This window comes from Filicampus tigris, chromosome 6, assembly GCF_054856515.1.
Source record: "Filicampus tigris isolate MCC_2025a chromosome 6, RoL_Ftig_1.0, whole genome shotgun sequence".
NCBI lineage: Eukaryota > Metazoa > Chordata > Actinopteri > Syngnathiformes > Syngnathidae > Filicampus > Filicampus tigris.
Window position 1 is genome coordinate 19,984,085 of NC_141222.1, and position 17,246 is coordinate 20,001,330.

A 17,246-nucleotide genomic window follows, 5' to 3' on the forward strand; every position below is an offset into this window, starting at 1 on the left:
ATTGGGTGGCACGGCAATTAGAGGAGACCACGAATGATCAACGGGCCACTTTACGGCGCTGATGTGAAAGGAGCAGCTTTGATTGGAGTTGGCTGTGACCACTCCCCCAGTGGTGCAGACCTCCCTCTCGCAGATCTGTCGGCCTGCACTCGTCTGTGAAATTACCAACATCGGGTCTAACCCGTCTCTCTGCGTGACGCCATGCTCTACGCAAGATTTACTTCGGTCACAAAAATAGACCCGTCAGTTTTAATTGTATAGGTTTAGACTGCCATAGTCAACATTCAATACAAGCACTGCAGTATGCATTTACCACATAATTATCCACTCATGTCGTTAATTTTTTTTTTGATAACTAATATCATCATACAGTATCTCGATGTTTCACGACCTTCAGAAAACAGGTGAACTGTGATTGGTCGTTACCAGAGCCCTGAGCAACTGTGATGTCATTTTCAGTCGACAGACGTTTGGGTTAACTTCCGCTTTAACAGCATTGCACGTTACACTATATTACAATGTACACAACAACAGTGTACATTCCTTGAAAATCAATTTTACTATCAGATATTTTGAATGGTATTTTGTTGATTGTTTTATGTAATTTTTTCCTTTAATCAAATTGTTTTTCATTGTATCTTTAATCAGTGTAAATGTTTTTCTTATTTTAAAGAGGTACGAAAAAAATCAAAATCTCGATAGACTATTATGAAATATGTTCATCCTGATTCGCCCCTCCCAACTAAGCACATTGTTTAAAAAGATGTTTGTTTAATCTTTAAATTGACCAATTAATTTGACTTATTCATAGTTGTCTTGACCTCATATTTGAGGTTGAATATTATATTTTAAAATAAAATTACCTACATTCATCCTTTATTCTCCAGGTCCTTATTTTAAAGAGTTCAAAAAAAAAAACTTTGATTGTGACACTCATATCATATCATGTGACAACTATATCGCCCACCCCTAATAGACACTGTACTGTATGTATATGTATAAAAAGGAAAACTGAATAGGCAGAAAATCGTTTTGATTTACAAAAACTACTGTATCCGCCTTAATTCATCTTAAACCTGTTAATGGCCCGATCAAAAATAAATGTGTTTGATGTTTCTCAAGATTTGTTAGATGCCGCCCTCAGGTGGATACCTGGAGGCCCCGCCCCCTTCACCCTCCCCCTTCTTTGCACACCACTGTGACAGTAAGGTGCACTTTGGACATATAGTTGGACAGAATATAGCTATATGGCAACAGTTTAGTATTTTGCATAATTGATTTGATATACGAGTAAACTGAGTTACAAACTTGGTAATGGAACAAGTTATACTTGTAAGTCAAAATAACAACTATTTCTGGCCCCAAAATGAGCATTTTGTGGTATGGTAGTTACAATTATTTATTTTCCACATGCACCCATGTCATGTTTGGGCTAACAATTATTCCCCCCCCCCCCCTTCCTTTTAGTAAATTGTAGCCATAGTTAAACATTTCCCCCAATGTCATGTGCTGGTGCTGCATTTAAGTTGAATGGGGGAAAAAGTATCAAGTTATTAAATTAAGGAATCAATTAAGTGTCCTTCATGTTTGGACATACTGAATGAGTGGACGGCACCACGTCATTAGCCATCGACCCAGTGAAGGGGTGAAGTTAAAAATAATAATAAAATCCTAACAACGCTCAGCCTCCTCTGTGCACGGTGACGTCACTCTGCCATTAAGGCTTGTGATTGGCCCCGCCAGCAAATGGGGGAGTCCTAATGAGCTGGCTCCGGGAGGGGGAAGCGATCTTGACATCTCCGGCTGGACCACAACACGTCGCTGCTGGCTTTATCACAACGCTCATCCGCGGGCCGTGGGAGACGACACATCGGCACGCAGCCTCGCTTCCTTTTTAAAACAACATTTTGCATCCTTTGCTGACTGCATGTTCAGCCACACACTGACGCCCGACGCGCATCCTCACTTCGGCCCCGCCGCATGCAGCCCGGGCGAGCATGGACAGTCGCGTCCTCGAGCATCACCCTCACGCCCACTTCGGGAGCTCCTTGGGCGGGCTGGTGGGCTTCCCGTATCCGCTCGGTGCTCACCATCATCACCACCACCACCATCACCACCAGCAGCAGCAGCATCATCATCAACATCATCATCAGCAGCAGCACCACTACGAGCTCGCCAGCGCGCACCAGCTGCAGTCGGCGGCCGCCGTCCCCTTCACCATAGACGGATTACTAAACGGCTCTTGCTCAGCGTCGGTGGTGAGCTCCAGCGCGCTCTTGTCGCCCGACGGCCAGTACAAACTCTCCGGTAAGCTCGCCCTATTCGTTCCCTTTAAATATGAACTCTGTTTCTATTCTCATTTATTAAGACTTTGGGGTTGATAAAATGAAGGTTGCGAGTACAGAAAACCTTCATTCCTTTATCTCGAATTAATCTCAAATTTTTGTGTAAAATACTTTGACGTTTTGCTGGATTTTCATTTGTGTTTGCGGGGATGCTAAACTGTGTTCTTGTTGTTTTTTTTTAAACTTCCTTTCGAGCTGTGGATATTTTTAAACAGCAGTTTTTTTTTGTTTCTGCAGGCATTCGAGTGGGACTTGATTGTTTGGATTTTTTTTTACCATTATTATTTGTATTTAATTTTGATTTGATTGTGTTTTCCTTTTATATTTAATTTTAAAATGTCGCGTTTCTGCATTTTAGATGCAGCCGTGAGAAAAATTAAGAGACCAGTGTGTGAAATGTATACAAAATATAAGTTTGTCATCAAATCTTCATTGAGATGCAAAGTAACTGCATGAAGTGTTTGCCATTTTCTGTAAACGTCGATATAATTGCCACACAAGCGCAGCGAGCACATTGGCCCCAATATCCATCCTTGATTTTGAAGTCTTACAATTTTTATTTTTACTCAATCTTGCATCGGTCTCTTAATTTTTCCAGAGCTGTGTGTAATTTTAAAACACCGTAATTTGTATCTGCACGTGAGGAGCGCTGTATAAATAAAATGTACATACTCTATAATAATGGCTAAGTTTCATCCTCAGTAATGATTTTCTCTTGAAAAAAAATAAAAGTCATGAGTTAAAATTATTTAATTAAGCTGCAGCACATAACTGCATGCTTCTCCTAATTGGCCAAGCTGTCAATCAATGAATGCTGATGTAGTAACTGTTTATAATAACAACAACAGATTCCGGGGACCCAGACAAAGAGAGTCCCGGTTGTAAACGGCGAAGAACCAGGACCAACTTCACCGGCTGGCAGCTGGAGGAGCTGGAGAAGGCCTTCAACGAGAGCCACTATCCGGATGTGTTCATGCGGGAGGCGCTCGCCCTCAGGCTGGATCTGGTCGAGTCCAGGGTTCAGGTAACTGCAGGGCCACTTTTCATTTATTGATCTGGATTGCGTTTGAAATGCATTTTTTTTTAGGAGAGGTGTATATGGCAAAATCTCAAGCCACCCACCCACCAAACATGTCAGGAGGGCAGTTTGTTCAGGAGCTGGCCCGTGAAGGCCCACCCCATACTGGGGGCAGCAATTTGTCAATTAAAGCTTCAATAAAGGGTCCCCCTTTGAATTATGCATGGACACAACCTATTGATTTATGGGTTAATTAAAAAAAAAAAAAAAGGCTTGTCACTGAGCCTACCAAAGGGGCAGAAAATATTTGAGCTACATCCCTAACTAGATCTTTATTTAGAGTTTTGATTAGATCATCGTTTTTGTAACAATGGAGGCGAAGTGTAAGCAGTTGAAAAGTTATTCTTTTTAAATTTAAAATGAAAATTGATTTTAATGTATTGTGTTTATTATGGTAATTGTAATTATCCATATGATTGAAAAATAAATTTTTGCCCTTGAACTAAACTATTGCACATATTAAAATCATGAATTTAAGATACAATATTTTTGTAGTAAATGCTAAAATACTCGAATATGCATTTAAATATACTATTTTTTACTCACATTAAGAGCTGTTAATTTAATAAATGATTGCCCTATACAATAACAACTGATGATAACTATAAGTGATTAATTCCTCACAAGTTTACATACCCTGGCATTCGCATGATTGGAATATTTTTTTTTTAAAACATGAGTGGACATATTTGTTATTATTTTTGATTAGATTCCAATGTAACTAAATTCAGAATTGCGTAATCATAATTGTGTTATGAATAAAAAAGGATTTTTCTTCAATAAAAAAAAAATGCACGTCATTGTCGAACAACCATCACAATTGCGTGATGCTTTATGGTGGGGGGGGCGAGGGGGGGGTCCTAAACCTCAGCTTATTCAGCCTTCAAGCTGCTTAAACGCTCCTTTATCGCAGGTTTGCGAAGGGTGGGGGTGAACACGCGATAGAAGCCACATCAACAATCGCACATTGTCGCGCTCCGTGCCCGCGCCTCGCCCTCATTACGACGCTCCCCGCGCCTTATCAGCGGCCAACACGCGGCCCTCAGCGAGCCCAGCTCGAGGCCGGTCCCAGAGAGCTCCCAGGCGTGGGGGAGATGGGTAGCTAGTCGCTCTTGGCCGGCTGAGAAGAAGGCAGCCCTAGCTGGTGTGGACTGCAATGTGTGTGCTGGTCTTAAAATGAAACGCTCCCAATTAGTTCGGCTGCAATTAGATTTAATTGGCAGAGTTGGGCATGAAGCAAACTCCTCGGTGATTAACGCAAACGCTTCTGCTGTTACCTCCTGCAAGGCAACTATATACCAACAATGCCTCCTATATTGGAAGACAATGTGAACTCTATGCTCACTGCAAAATATGCAGAAGAGCTGCTCCAAAAGAGTAAATATGTCAATCTAAAAAAAAGAAAAAAAAATGTAAATAGTGCTCCCAGAAAATAGAAGCACACAAGTGCACACACAATCTGATTTAAAGTATAGTGCAACGTCCAAAGCTGATTTGAATTCAATCTGACATTGTCTTCATAATAAGATCACAGGCAACATCAGACTTATAAATTTGGTTCGTGCATATCAAGAGCTTGAAATACTCAAAACGGATGCTCAAATTTTACCATATGAACTGACATGACTTTAAAAGTAAGAGTCACTTAACAAAAGGTGAGGACGTTTCATACATGGTGTACAGTATGTTTATGATGAGTGGAGTGATAATTTCACCTGGTCGATAGGAGCCATCTGTTAGGTAGGCATAATTTAGTTGGTATGGATTGTGGAGAGCTGTTTAAGGAGAACTGAGTGATGCCATTTACAGTAATTACGGAATTAGTTGCATAGAAAATTGATAAACGGACGCATGTGTTTGAATTTCGCTGCTATAATTTTAAGTTATTCATTTGCGCCGAGGTATTTTTCGACATATGCTGGAGAATTTTAATAAAGCATTTTGGCTCCTTGTTTTATTTTGTCCCAGTGCTTATAAAAACATACACATGCTCACATTAAATAAACATCCGCGGAAGCCATTTAAACAGTGCATGCCAAATTGTCAGAAAAATCCCTTCATATACAGTCTGTCCTTGTATCTATTTTATTTGACTTTGATGATTATTGTTGCTAATGAATTTGCTAATTAATTTATTCAGCAGAAAGTTAAAGTGTGGGTTTTGCTTTCCTGACAAGTAAGTCCATTTGTAGAACACTTCTCACAGAGTGAGCTCACAAAGTGGGCTTCACACACATACAGTGGTAAAAAAAATAAAAAATAAAAAAAGAGTTTGGGAGCAACAAACTCCAAGGCACCTAATCACCTTTAGGTTTTCAGGACAGTAAATAAAAGGTAGTCATCACACTGCAGTGACCTAACAGGTGACTAAAATGAGACAAGATCCACTAAGTATGGAGGAGCCTGTGTGCGCTGTACTAAATCCCAAAATGATCAGGGAGCCGGTGTAAGATGACAGAATGGCTGAACCTGTGGGATCTAAACAAAACCCATGAGTTCTGAACTGAATTGGAAATGATCTAATGACGTTTTCTTTGAAATAAACAAGTCACGTGCGTTTGTGTGCACAGGTTTGGTTCCAGAACCGACGTGCTAAGTGGAGGAAGAAGGAGAACACAAAGAAAGGGCCCGGGCGGCCCGCGCACAACTCCCACCCGACCACGTGCAGTGGCGAGCCCATGGACCCTGAGGAGATCGCGCGGCGGGAGCACGAGCGCGCCGAAAAGAAGAAACGCAAGCAGGAGAGGAAGCTGCTCAAGTCGCAGAGCAAACTTCTGCACGGCGACAGCTTCCACACGCCCGGCGGCTCCGAGAGCGACAGCGGCGTGTCGCAGTTCACCGACAGCGAGCAGCAGCCTTCTTCGGGCCCCAACGGGAATATTCACGTGGAGCTGCCCCTGACGTCCAGGGGTGCCCAAGGACACCAAACCGAATCCAGCTGTGACCAAACCCGACACGACTTCAACCACCAAAACCAAAGAAGAGAAGCGGAGCAGGTTTCTCCGAGCAGCACGCACAGCTCCGATAGTCCCGCGGGCTCGAGGTCCTCGGCCCTGCAGAAGCGCAACCCTTTCAGCGTGGAGAGCCTCCTTTCGGACGCCACGCCTCGACGGAAGCCTCCTCTGGACTTCCCCTCGCTGCCCACCCAGAGGACACTGGTGGGTAAAGGCCACTTTTTGCTTTACCCCATTACCCATCAGCCCCTTGGCTTTCTTGTGCCCCAAACGGCCCTGAAGGCGTCACCGTGTCAGGACGGCATCAACAGGCTCCACCTTGAACAGTCATGCGCTCCCACTGACCTCTCTTGCGCGCTTGCTAAGCCTATAAGCGCGGATCATAAAACACACGACCATCACAGTCCCGTTAGCAATAGAGTCGACGTGGAGGAGGAGCGTGCCGGCGATAGCCCCGCGCTCGCCAAGTCTCAGGCATCCTCGCTGTCCGCCGATTCCGGCGAGGCGGGGAGAGTCCACGGGGAGGTGCTGACAGACGGCTGCCAAGCCGAGGAGCGGTGTGCGAAGGAGGAACCAGCGTCTCCGGGCCTCTCCGAGGGTCTCGGAGCAACCGCAGACTGTAGGGAAGCTCCCGAAACAGATGGCGAGGACGTGGATATGGACTAACACTTGTTGTAGGAGCACACACAAAGCAGCACTGCTCAGACGCTGTCAGAAACAGGGCTAGAGAGGAGTCCATTTTGGTCCATCAAGGTACAATAATGTTCCCCTGATTAGAGGATTGCCAGGTATGTTGGATACAAAATATTTGAGTGACAAGGCCTGTACACCGAAGCTACATTTTTCTGAGAGTGGACTGTTCAAACATTCCCAAAGCTCTGCATAGATGCTTGGAAACATATCAGGAAATCGGGAGACTTTAGCCAGGTTTCCACCAAGCAACGCGGTTCCGTTCAGCTCAAGGTCCGATTTGGAACGGTAAACCCTGATCTGGCAGGTTTCCACTGAGGTCATAGAAGTGCAACAAAGCCTGTTTTACTAAAAGAAAACATAAAATCGCTCTGTTAGAGCAGTATCAGAAGATCCAGGCACTGTTGCCTTTTATATAGGTCCCAGCAAAGGTGGGTCATGATCACGGTAGTGTGCACTAGGTGGCAAAACCCGTTGCACATTGAGCTGAAGTACAGATGCTACCACCAATCCTTTTGCTGATATTCCGTTAAATAAACTATGGATGGGGAATATTTGCTCCTCCAAATCCATTGCCGTCGTTGATGCTCCCGAGTTCATGTTTCTCCATGTCATTGTTGTTTTTTCCAACTTGAAGACTCCAACATCTCAATTGATCGGGATCTCAACTGAGGTTGACTTAACCGCTCTCTATTTACATCTTTTTTTAACATTGTGCCGTCATCTTCGACGGTTGAAAAAAAAGTAACGATCCTAGTTTTACAAGGGAGTAGAAAATACAAATACTCATTTTCAAATGTAGAGAGTAGGGGTGCACTGATCGATCAGCCAGGATCGATTTCCTTCATTTTCGGGGATCGGCTGATAACTTAAAATAAATCCGATCTTGTCCACCGATTTCATCTCCTTCCGCAGAGATCTGAAAAAGTCAGCCACTGTCCTCTTCTGCTCTAATATGAATAAAACACTTTTCATTTTTATTTGAGTACCGCTTCATGCGCAGTTGAAACTACCCGTTTGTATTGTTTCCGAGGTATTGTTTAATATTTGACAATAAAACAAGATTGGAACATTGAAAGCGTATACTGTTGGTTATGAAAAAAAATTGTGATGGGGAAAATAAATCTGGATCAGCAGGTCAGGCTTTTTAAAGATTGGGAATCGGTGCACCCCTTGTAGGGAGTAAAGGTAAATAAAAAAATAAATACTCAACTAAAGTACCAATAACTTGAAAAATGTACTGAAATACAGTAAGGAAGTATTTTTACAAGACAAAAGTGAAACTATTTTTACGGATGTAGTTTTGGATCGGATATTACGTCTGAAGCTGAAATACTGGCAACCCCCATTCGGTGCCAGTGTCTCTGTGTGTGGTTTATACATATACAAACGGCCTGTAAAAAAAGCAGCTAAATCGCTGGTTGAGCAGACTGTGTAACAAGGTGCTACAGTCAATGAATTCAATAAGTGAGCCGACTGTGGTAGAACATGACATGGAGGATATCAAGCATGAGTTCGTTCTTCTTGGCATAGCAATCCCTTTGCCACACGGGCGTGACTATTGTATGTCGACCAATCAATGGACTGCAGTGTGTCTAGCTCCACCCATATCAAGGTGGCAAATTTCAAATCAGTTATCATAGCTTCTTGCTCAACATGGACAATGGCAAAAAAACAAACAAGCAAAAAAAACAAACAAACAATAAAACGTCGATCGTGATATTTACAGTCGATGTGAACTGCACTGCTTGGTGGAAAAGGGGCTTTAATCCTCACCTATTTTTTAATCACGTGTCCTGAACGTTGAGGCCGCAGGTTTTCTTTTTTTTCTCTTTTTGGTGACCAAAACCTGTAAAGAAAACACATCTTACTTGCAACCGAAATCCTCAGATATTGTAAAAAGGAGAAAACGATATTTATATGTAAACGTTTTGATAAATAAAAGCTATTGTTTAAAAATGAGCACTGTCTTTGCAGGGATGGAGCAAGGGAAGGCAAACAGGGCTGAAGCTTGTGGACCGTTGTGGGCGTTAGAGCAGATAAATCCCCCTCTCTCACCACCGTCTGGCTGTTTGTATTTATTGCTTTAACAAATTTATTCATTTGAAAAGGCCGGCCTGGAATGAGGTTAGTGGCCGCCGGCTATAGGACCCTGCGCCTCCTGCTGAGTTTTGATATGAAAGTAATTATTTTCCCACTGGCTGCTGCAGGGTCTCCAGGCAGCTCCCCTTCCTCCTCCTACCCCCCCTCCTCAGCCCAAAGGGTTATTAGACATTAGTGATTTCTAGTGATATGGAATCACATAAACTTCCTACAATAATAGAATTAGCATGAAAGGCAGGGGTGTCAAATTGAAATGGGGGAATAATAGCCAGCTGCACGGCGCTCGCGCACGCGCCTGGCAGCCTGCATGCGTGTGTGTGCATAGACTATTGAGCGTATGAAGGAGGGGTTGGGGTAGGGGGGAGTGTGTGATTCGTGGGGCGGAATTTTCATGAGCTGGCGCGCTTGTCAGGCAGCCCTTGTAGCCGGCTATATTAAGATAGATGTTCGATGATATCCCTCATTGTTCTGTCGCTTATATTGATGTCGCTGCCTTATCGCCCTATTGATCATGTGTCGCACATAATAGGACAGGCGTGCTGCCTGCGTCCCGACCCCCCACTCCTCCCCCCTCACAAAAGGCGCCGGAGCCCCTTGTCATTTGTTGTTATTGTGGGGCCCTACGGGAGTGAGCCAGATAAAGATTCAGGGGAGGGGGAAATATGGAGTCAGAGCCCACATTAATATTTTTTTTGGGGGGGGGGGGGGCTCAAACTAAAGAAAGATGCTTGAACCAGATTTTTTCGGCTGTATGCCCATTTTTGGATACATACTGTACATGAGGGTGTAGAACTGAAATGTCTTGCCATTATACAACAAACAAAGCCACTTCTAATATTGGTAAGTTCGAAACAAACAACAAAATAAACGTATAACCATGTGAAAGTATGAAAGATATTAAACCAAAATATTTCATATTTAGGAAAAATTAAAAATAGTTTTTGATGGCCCATTTTACCCAAAATATACAGTCACTTATAATATTATTAGCTGCACAGTGGTTTTGATCAAATAAAAGTTTTAACAAAACCATTGAAGAAAAACAATTAATAACCCCTGGAAAACTACATTTTAATGCGGCATTCATTTTACCTTTTAAAAACAGTAGCATTTATAAATGAAAAAAACAAATACAGCTTTCATAAATAAACACTTGAAGGCTGCATGATTTAGCTAATTTACAAAAAAGCTGAGATTCATTAGGTTTCATTAAAGGAGGAGATTGCAGCCAAATTTACTGTATGTCCTGAAAAAAAGGAAGCTAACTGCCTGAAAACATGCTTCAACTACCAATCACTTTAGCTTAGCAAGCTAACATAAGCAAAGCCTCATAAGCTTACATTTTCATTCATTTAGAGAGCAGTTTCTCTTTTCAAACTTGTCATTCTGTGCCACTCATTAGTGTCATGAAATTACAGTTCAAAACTTTCTTTAAAAAAGCTATATGGGAGCTAATGCTCATCCATGCTAGCAAATTTACGGTAGGAAGTTATGGTCTGGTTATCGCAATGCATTTTGGGACTTGTGGTGTGAATAGTGAGTGATGACAAAGGAAGCTATGGTCCAGTTGTTGCCATGCATGGACAGTGAGGTACGTGACAGCTACACAAATTTTTCTGGTCATAGAAAATACATTTTACATCATTGTAAATGTTGTTTGTAAATAACAAAACAGCCGAAATGTGTGGAACCTGAAGCATTGTTTCCCATAGGAAATAATGTAAATAGAAAAAAACATCTATTCCATAAACCCAAAACAAACAAAAAATAAAACATTTAATAGAGAATACCTATAGTTTAACAGCTGAATAGCAAACAATGTGAAATAAATATAAATGACTAATGAAATTGATAAATGAACATGATAGAATCACCTTTACCTTTATTAAAGACACTTATTGGTTACTAGAACGGCAGAGAGGAGAGCAGGAAAAGGACGGTATTGTTTGAAATCGGAATCGCCATTTTTGTACTTTGGCATGAGTTTTCAAGAAAGACTTGACTTCTATGGCATTTCACGTCTTCTTGATCCAACCAGCATTAGAGTTTGGACAAAAATATTAACAACAAAAAAATCTGTGGTTAATGTGGACTTCCTTGACTGTACAATCCTGCCAAGATCGGATACGTGTATTTTTGTACTTGCTTCTAATTATTTCATGAATACTATCATGCTTCTTACTTTCTTTGTGGAAGGACCGGTCTTTTAGAGCTTCTTTGGCCCCTGGTTACAAATCATAAACAAGCAAAAAAAAAAAAAACAACTGAAATGTTGAAAAGGTGAAGCTCCTCACCAAGAAACACTCAATAGTTACACATGCAGATGGGATGTTCTGTGTGGACGCTCAATTCCAGGAAATGAACGGGCAAATCACACGCTTTTGCTACAAAAAAACAAATGACTATACAACAACTGGAACAAAATGATGGCAAAGTAAAAAAACAAATCGATCAAAAACTAGGGCACACGTAAACAGAGGTTCCACTGTAAAATGTATCACGATTACTACTATATCATATTTTTCAGATGAACATAGATGAAAACAGAAAAAATATATATTTTAATGAGCTAACACTTCAGCTTAGTGAGCTAACACAAGCTAAGCGTTGCTAGCTAACATTTTCAACAATTAAGAGTTTTAGAGTTAGCATTGAACTAATTTCAAGAAATGACCTTGAACTTGATTTAAAGAAGTGTAAAAAGTGTTCCTACTGGTAAACCTGTGGAGGAAGCAACGTACAGATATCTGAAATGCATCATAGAACTTGTAGTATGAACAGTGCCTTGTGATGCACAAACCTTTTTCGGAAAAAATGCAATCATCTTCTGAAATTAATTGCCTTTTAAAGGTTGCAGTAAATTATATTTTTAGAGTTGCCTGACGGGGCAAGCCGAAAGTCGCAACAACAACAACAACTTGCGTATCGTTGAAATGGGTTAAACGTCCATAAGGACCAGATGGAACACTGAGGGAAGAAGAAAAAAAAAACGCATGTTAAGATTATGCTCTTATAAACGCCACCCCAGTCCCCTGGAAAGTGAAATCCCAATTATTAAAAGCATTAATTCTGGCCGGCGTGCGCACATAGGAGCCGTGTTGACAGGACGCCTAAATATCCCTGATCCCTCCCGGTCACAGCGCCTGCTTTATTTGCAAATAAATTGACGCAGGATCCGAGGGACGGGAGGCTTTGCTCCGCGGAGCCCGAGCTAAAAATGAATTTCCGCGCCCGAGTCCCTTTAATAATATTTACATAATTTTCGCCCGGCGAGTGCGCTGTTTGCGCTGCAGGAAGCAGGGCGGCTTAGAGGAAAATAATTAGACACGAGGAAGAGGAGGAGGAGGAAGACAGAGGAGGAGGAGGATGGAGGATGGGTTAAGACCCGAGCTCAACACTAAATTCCCAGACAGCTAAAATCAATGAAAGTAATAACCCTATTATTTAATTCATAAGGACATTATTTTCCCATAAGGCCTCGGGAAACGTCCCCTTCGACCGAAACAATCACATTAAATCGTTCATTCCGGTGAAATCTGCGCTTTTATTTGCTTTAATCGGTTAGTTTCAAGAGGACGATTAATTAGAAAATGTAGGTTTTGATCTGCCTCTTATAGCAAAGAGTACTTTGCAAAAATCTCTGTAACGAAAGAAATAGACATAGCACTTTTTTTTTTCTAAGTAAAAGACATGACATATGCTACGTACTGTAACATTATCTAACAAGCTTTTAAATGAAGCAAATTATTAAAGTAAACTCTTATAGGATCTGTCGGTTTACAGGAATTGGTTCTTTTCATATTATGAAGTTCAGGTAGTTAAAAAGGGGAAAATGTGATTTATAAATGACATGAGTTATACTACTAGTGAATGTAAAACCTAACAGTACATCCTAATAAAAACAAATAAGTTAAGATAACTTAAAACCGTAAAACAGCTAGAATCACTCATTCCAAAAAAAATGACCTAACTCAAAGAGAACTTTTTGTAGTGGTAATTCAGTTGTTATGAGTACAATAACATTCGGGAGCATTTTAAATTTGCCCTCCTGATAATTCAAAATTTTCCCATTAACTTATATGCATATTGCAGTGCATTTACCATTGCATACACTGCATTGTATACACAATTGCATTTGAGGGCAATATGCACATCCATCATCACGTGACACCATCAGCCCATCAGAGTGTTTGTCTACCAACCAGGTTGTAGGTTCTCACCCCTTGTGACCATGTTGAAGTGTACTTGAGCAAAGTTTTTATGGATGATGTGTCATCAGTAGTCGAATGAGAATGAGAGGCCTTGAAGGTGCAATAGTGCAAGACATATGAATGCCCCTTTACAATTTGTCTCATATTATTTTTGAATAAATTAAGTAAAATTTGATTCACTTGTGCTACTTAAACAATAAATAACTTAGGTAATTGTAGCCAAATCAAATATTATTTTCCAAATTGAGTTTGTATTATTGTATTTAATCATTGCAATCGATTTTCTCAAATTGAGTTGAATTAACCCATCCGTTTTTACTGTGTTCCAAGCTCATGTGAGTCAATTAATAGCCAGCTACCATCAAATTTACATTCATACTTCAAATATATGTTGTTTTTTTTAATCACTGGGTTCAATTTGACCCATAAAATGATTACAAAATAGAAATATACCCAAGTTTAAGTTTCAGTTACTTTGTGTTTGTTTGTTTGTTGACTACCTACCTAGCCATAAATATATTTACCATATCTTTTATCCATCAAAAACAGCACCAAAGAACATCATGACAGACTGTCAAGCAAAAGCATTTTGTCTCCACTTCTTATATCGGGAATCATTAAATTGTGTAGAAGTACCTAATTTATCTCTATTTTGGAGCCTAAACAAGAAAATTGATGCTTTGTACACTTGGTAGATGCCATAATTTACACACTTTACTCTACCTTGTCTATCATTGTTGCAGTGTTGGCAAATTGAGGAACATAATCACCTTTGACTTTGGACATCCACTTTATTGGTTGAGTTTTCTGGGGAGCTAACACGCCAAGCCAGGAGTGGACCTAGAAACATCCTCCTGCGTCTCTCATGCATCACCTTTTATGAATTCAATTTCAACCTGGGAGAAATTTTCAATTTGAGCACGCCGTCATTACAGCGTTGAAGAAGGAGGTTGGGGTGGGGTGCGGGGAGTGTGTATGGCGTAAATTGTTTTTGCTCTATTATGCATTCGGACGCCATCATTTTTCTTTCTAATTACCGAGGTGTCAGCGCGGTCTGTCACCCGGGCGCTGATTTTCAATTTAACTGATCATCATACATTCATTTTCCCATTTGATAAATCTGCAATCTAGACGCGCACCACCATGCCCGGAATATTAAGCGGCGCCCGGGCGGCGGTAATAGGGGGATGTGTATGCGGCAATGAGCGCGGATCAGCCAGCTAATTTAGCGCCTTCCTCCATGCCGTCTCCCCCATTTCCAAACCTCAAGAGGAAGCAGGAGAGGGAGAGAGAGCGAGTCCAGCGACTGCCAAGAACCACGGCTACAATGTCATTTGGACCTCCCATCTAGGCAGTTAGACCTGTAATTGAGTTGTTGTTTTGCTTATTCAATACAGACACATTTGCACTTTAAGTATCATGGCCAATCTGAGAAGCTCTCCGGCTCTTCATCACCCGCCTCCATCCCGAGTAAGAGAGTCAATTAAGGCCCATAGTGATCCAGCCTGGTTACACTTGTGTGTAACAGCGGTGGCAACACACTAAGCCTCACAATGGCCCATATAGTATGTATTTCTTAATCAATTAAACACAACAAAGCAATAGAAATAAACAAGTTATATGATTTTACCCAAAACCTCATGTCGGAAACACAACATTATCAAAAGGGGAGTTTCCAGTCTTAAAACTGCTAGTAAGATTTGAAAGTAGCCTCACTTCGCTAATCCCTTTGCCCATAAAGTCTCTGATTAATGCCACACCCCTCACCGACATGCACAAGATGTGAACTGTACGTCATATGCACTGTACACAAGCCGATGTTATCCACGTTTGCTACTTTGGTAGCATGACTTAGTCATCCGTGTGCAACTACTAGACTAAGGGCTCTGTTTTCGTGACTGGCGCAAATCCGGCACATCACGCGGTCTAAATCTGTGCGGAGGCAGGTTAGACCTGGTGTTGGTAATTTCGCAGACGCGCTCAAGTCAGCATATTTTAAAACGGGCTGTTTGCGCAATTGTTGATGTGGTCATACTCAACTTGATTCGCTGCAAATCAAAGTGGCTCCGCAGTGGCAACAGACAATGGAAGTTAAATGAGCCTGGCGATAACCAGTGCACTTATGGGCCTCATGTAGCTATACATACCACAGTGGGAAGATTTAAAAAATATAATAATGATATTAATAATAATAAGAAAACAATGTGTACAATGATGAAAGCCTTTTCGTGTTGTTTTGTGCAAAACAACCCAGAAAATTGGGTTAACTTGATCCAAGTAATATATTGGTCCATTTTTTAAATCCAAATTGGGTTATTTTTTAAGCCAACTGTTTTTAGAGTGATAAATTTAATTCATCCATGCACTTTCCGTGAATCTGTCTGCCTTTTCCCCGATCATATTCACACATATTGGGCAGTGCACTTACCGTGCCAGACTTAGACGTGGTCCACAACATGTTTCAAAAACTTTCTGCCACCAAATTGTCAGATGCTCCAAGCGCATGTCAATAGACACACTTTTGCAACGCTAGAACACCCAGCTTGGTGCAGAATGGTCTGCCAAATTTCCAAACATGAAAATCAGCATATGCCAGCATTATGAATATAGAGCACTATACTCCTTTATAAGAGTACCTTACTTGTAAAATGGTGTTGGAAGTCATACAAAAACTCAAGCGGAATAGGGGCAGCAGAGTCCTTGATTTATGCCACATACGGAATTTCGAGGTTATGAATGCCGTGCAATTAATTCGTCTGCACAGCAGCATAAGATACAAGACGTGGTGAAGTGGCACAAGATGGCACACTTAATTACTGCCGTACTCTTTTTCATATGATTGTTTTATATTTATAGCCTACTGTTTTACACATCTACTGTAATTATTTCAATACCACATTATTGCATGTTCCGATCAAGGTTATTATAGATTTAACTAAAGCTAAAATTGAAAAGTCATTTTCATTAACAAAATAAAATAAAAACAAAAATGCTTTTAAGAACGCATAAAAATACACACACACGTTTTTCATGAAATTAAAACTAACTATATTGAAAAATCTGAAACTATTATCACCATTGTTCTGACTAAGGTACAAATTCGGCTTAGGTGGCTGCCGTAGAAACGGAACCCTGTTGTAAACGGATATTAGGAAATATCAATAGGAATCAATTATTTTCCAGATTCTTCTAGCATTGGTGAAGAGCCCCCCCAAAAATCTGGAGGCGCTCCTAACCATGAGTGCAAAAAACTGCAGTACGAAACAATAACAGTTTCTCACCACATTTGTTTATACACGGCGTAAGATATGATAAAATGAATGCTATTCACTCATCTTCATGCGACAGTAAGCATATCATTGAGTTTTGAGCCAAGAAAACTCAATGTCATATAATGAGTGTGGCCAACATCGGGGTTCCCTTAAATCTCCTTGTTTTAGTTGCCTGCTTTTGGTGTTTGGATAATTGACTAAAGCAAACTCATCGTCATACCCTACCTTACCTTAAACCTTGTTTAAATGTCACTACAGTAGGAAGGCCGTCTTTTCAAGTGTGTGCGTGGGGAGGACGGGGAGGGCTGTAAAATGTTTACTGGCACAAAGCAGCTTTGGGTTTGTCGTTGTCTTTGTTTCATTAGCCCGTTGGTTGTAATAAATGCCAACGAGCCAACGGGATGGATTTTAATTAAGTCGGTGAAAGATGAGTGGAGTGGCACGGGAAGAGATGGCGGAGAAGGGGGTTGGGTGAGTGTGGGCTGGGGGTGGTGGTGGGGGTAGAGCGTGGGGGGGGCAGTTTTTCAATAAATCGGTTGGCTCAGGGGTTAGTCGGTGATTTCCTCTGCAAAGTGTTTGGGCCGAGCAGGACT

General features: G+C 41.3%; 1 protein-coding gene and 1 long non-coding RNA gene across 4 annotated transcripts in view; one reads left to right on the forward strand and one right to left on the reverse strand.

Annotated features, from left to right (window-relative positions):
• Positions 1-1,717: 1,717 nt before the first annotated feature.
• Positions 1,718-17,246, reverse strand: part of LOC147146154 (uncharacterized) — a 43,652-nt gene continuing 28,123 nt past the window's right edge. The window contains exons 5-6 of one of the 3 annotated variants that reach the window (XR_015087069.1): positions 8,844-8,916; positions 1,718-3,400 (exon numbers count right to left, since the gene is read on the reverse strand). This is a non-coding gene — a long non-coding RNA (uncharacterized LOC147146154). Of the gene's footprint in view, positions 3,401-5,083; positions 7,416-7,992; positions 8,917-17,246 lie in introns of those variants that run through there. The other 2 variants (XR_015087070.1, XR_015087068.1) reach the window with 2 other exon arrangements.
• Positions 1,817-8,954, forward strand: LOC147146155 (homeobox protein unc-4 homolog). The gene is made up of 3 exons (XM_086032593.1): positions 1,817-2,307; positions 3,194-3,369; positions 5,994-8,954. Exons 1-3 carry the CDS (start codon positions 1,998-2,000, stop codon positions 7,041-7,043), a joined length of 1,536 nt encoding a protein of 511 aa, XP_085888719.1. The 5' UTR covers positions 1,817-1,997; the 3' UTR covers positions 7,044-8,954.